At 41.1% G+C, this 1,977-nt stretch overlaps 1 protein-coding gene across 2 annotated transcripts in view; it reads right to left on the reverse strand.

Annotated features, from left to right (window-relative positions):
* Positions 1-1,977, reverse strand: part of LOC101584113 (serpin B9-like) — a 35,170-nt gene that overhangs the window by 21,729 nt on the left and 11,464 nt on the right. For both annotated transcript variants that reach the window (XM_004628395.2, XM_004628396.1), the window contains exon 4: positions 329-471. In XM_004628395.2, coding sequence (XP_004628452.1) covers positions 329-471 — 143 coding nt within the window. The remainder of the gene's footprint in view (positions 1-328; positions 472-1,977) is intronic.

Here is a 1,977-nt window from a genome sequence, read left to right on the forward strand (position 1 = left end):
TTTTGTTTTGTTTTGTTTTGTTTTGTTTTGGTACCAGGGATCAAACTCAGGACTTCACATTTGCCAGGGAAGAACTTATTCCACTGAACTATCTCCATGGCCAGAACAGTGATTCATGCATACAAATTATAAGCAACAACTGTTCCTTACTTCTATAACGCTGTTGTCCTGAGTTTAAAAATCAATTCAGTGGGCCAGGGAGATGGCTCAGTGGAATAAGCACTTCCCTGGCAAGCACAAGGGCGTGAGTTCAATCCCTTAAGCCACCTTTAAAGGTAAATATTCTTGTATTACTTTGTCAAAGCCTTTTATTTAAACTTCTGCATACCTGGTTTATTTTGAAAGGCATTTCCTCCGTGTCTGACTTAGGAAACTGTTCTTTCCAACTGCCTTTGAAGTAAACAGCATTAATGAGAACCATTCTGCATGCCCCATCAATGCAATTCTTGTCCAACAATTCCTGAATTTTGCCTGTTGAGAAAAGCAGAGCCTGCTTTCATTGACTGGTAATAAACAGTATGATGAGCAAACTATAGGAGAACGTCTGGGAAGGTTTAGGCGTGATATTTTCAGTCTACCTGAGTTAGTATTGTTTTGAATTATTGACTGAAAACAATCACTAGGTCTATAGTTCATGCACATGAACATTGGGGGGGGGCATCACTACAAAGAAGTCAGAAACAAGCTTCTGAGTCACTAGAAAAACAGGGTTGATAGGACAGGCCCAGTGTGTAGCACTGGCCAGCAGAAAGCCCTCCTGAAGCAGTCAGGCCCAGTCTGTGGGAATGGGCCCTGTGGCCTCCTCTAGCACGCAGGCCTGATGTGTGAGACTGTCAGCCAGAGTGTGGGACCCTGTGACAGAACTCCCTGAAGAAAGGCTAAGGTACAGACCCAGGGAGCCAATCCCTGAGCAGAACATCTTGAGAGTGGTACAAAGTGGGTTTACTTCCACAGGCCACAGCAGGAAGAGGCTGAGCACAGCAGTCATACACAAACCAGGCTAAGCTGGATGAACTCAAAGTTGGCATATCTGGACATGTTAAAGTGACTCACACTGCTAGAAACAGATTTACAAGAGCATTCTCTCTCTCTCTCTCTCTCTCTCTCTCTCTCTCTCTCTCTCTCGAGGAGGCAACAGTTTACTGAGTGAACTAACCTGCCTGCAGGACTCCAAGTACAGCAAGGGGTGGTTATCCAATGGAACTGAGGGAAACTAATTTAAATATAGAGGAACTCAGATTGGAAATGAAAAAAGAAATCCCTGAATTAATAACATCTACAGTAAAGAATCAAATGCAGAACCATAGTGAGGTAACCCAATGCCCACCCAGAAGAAGTGCAGAGAACACTAGTTCAGCTCAAATATATGTATTAATAGCATTGATAGTAAATAAGCAACAGCAGAAAGTCATAGAGGAACTCAGAGAGGAATTCTTTATTTTTTTTTATTTGTTTGTTTTTGCTCCGAATGCCTTCAGGGCAGAATTGGCTGGCTTGAGTAGTGGGGATCGAACAACAGCAACCTGAGCCTGACTGCTTTGTTGAAGCCACCACTTAAAGAACAGAACTAAGGGGCAGCCCCCTCAGAGGGGATTTCTTTCCTACTAGCTCAGCTTAAATGAACTAATTAATAGCGTCGATAATAAATAAGCAACAGTACAAAGTCATAGAGGAACTCAGAGCAGTATTCTTTTCTGAAATAAAAAAGAACTCTCAGAACTCATAGCATCTGTGGTAAAGAATCAACTACAGAAACATAGGAAGGAAACCCAATCTGAAAAAAAAAAAAAACAAAACAAAACACTGCAGTAAAAGAATATATAACTGCTTCTAAAGGAGACATTGATAAAAAAAATAGAATAGATTAGAAAAATGATAGATTCCTTGAATGAGCAATAGAGGAAAGAAATAGATCACATGAAGCAGAGTCAAAGAGATATAGAGGAATTTAAAATCTCAACACAAGCTTGCAAAACC

The sequence above is a fragment of the Octodon degus genome, unplaced genomic scaffold (assembly GCF_000260255.1).
Source record: "Octodon degus isolate 3935 unplaced genomic scaffold, OctDeg1.0 scaffold00023, whole genome shotgun sequence".
Taxonomy (NCBI): Eukaryota; Metazoa; Chordata; class Mammalia; order Rodentia; family Octodontidae; genus Octodon; species Octodon degus.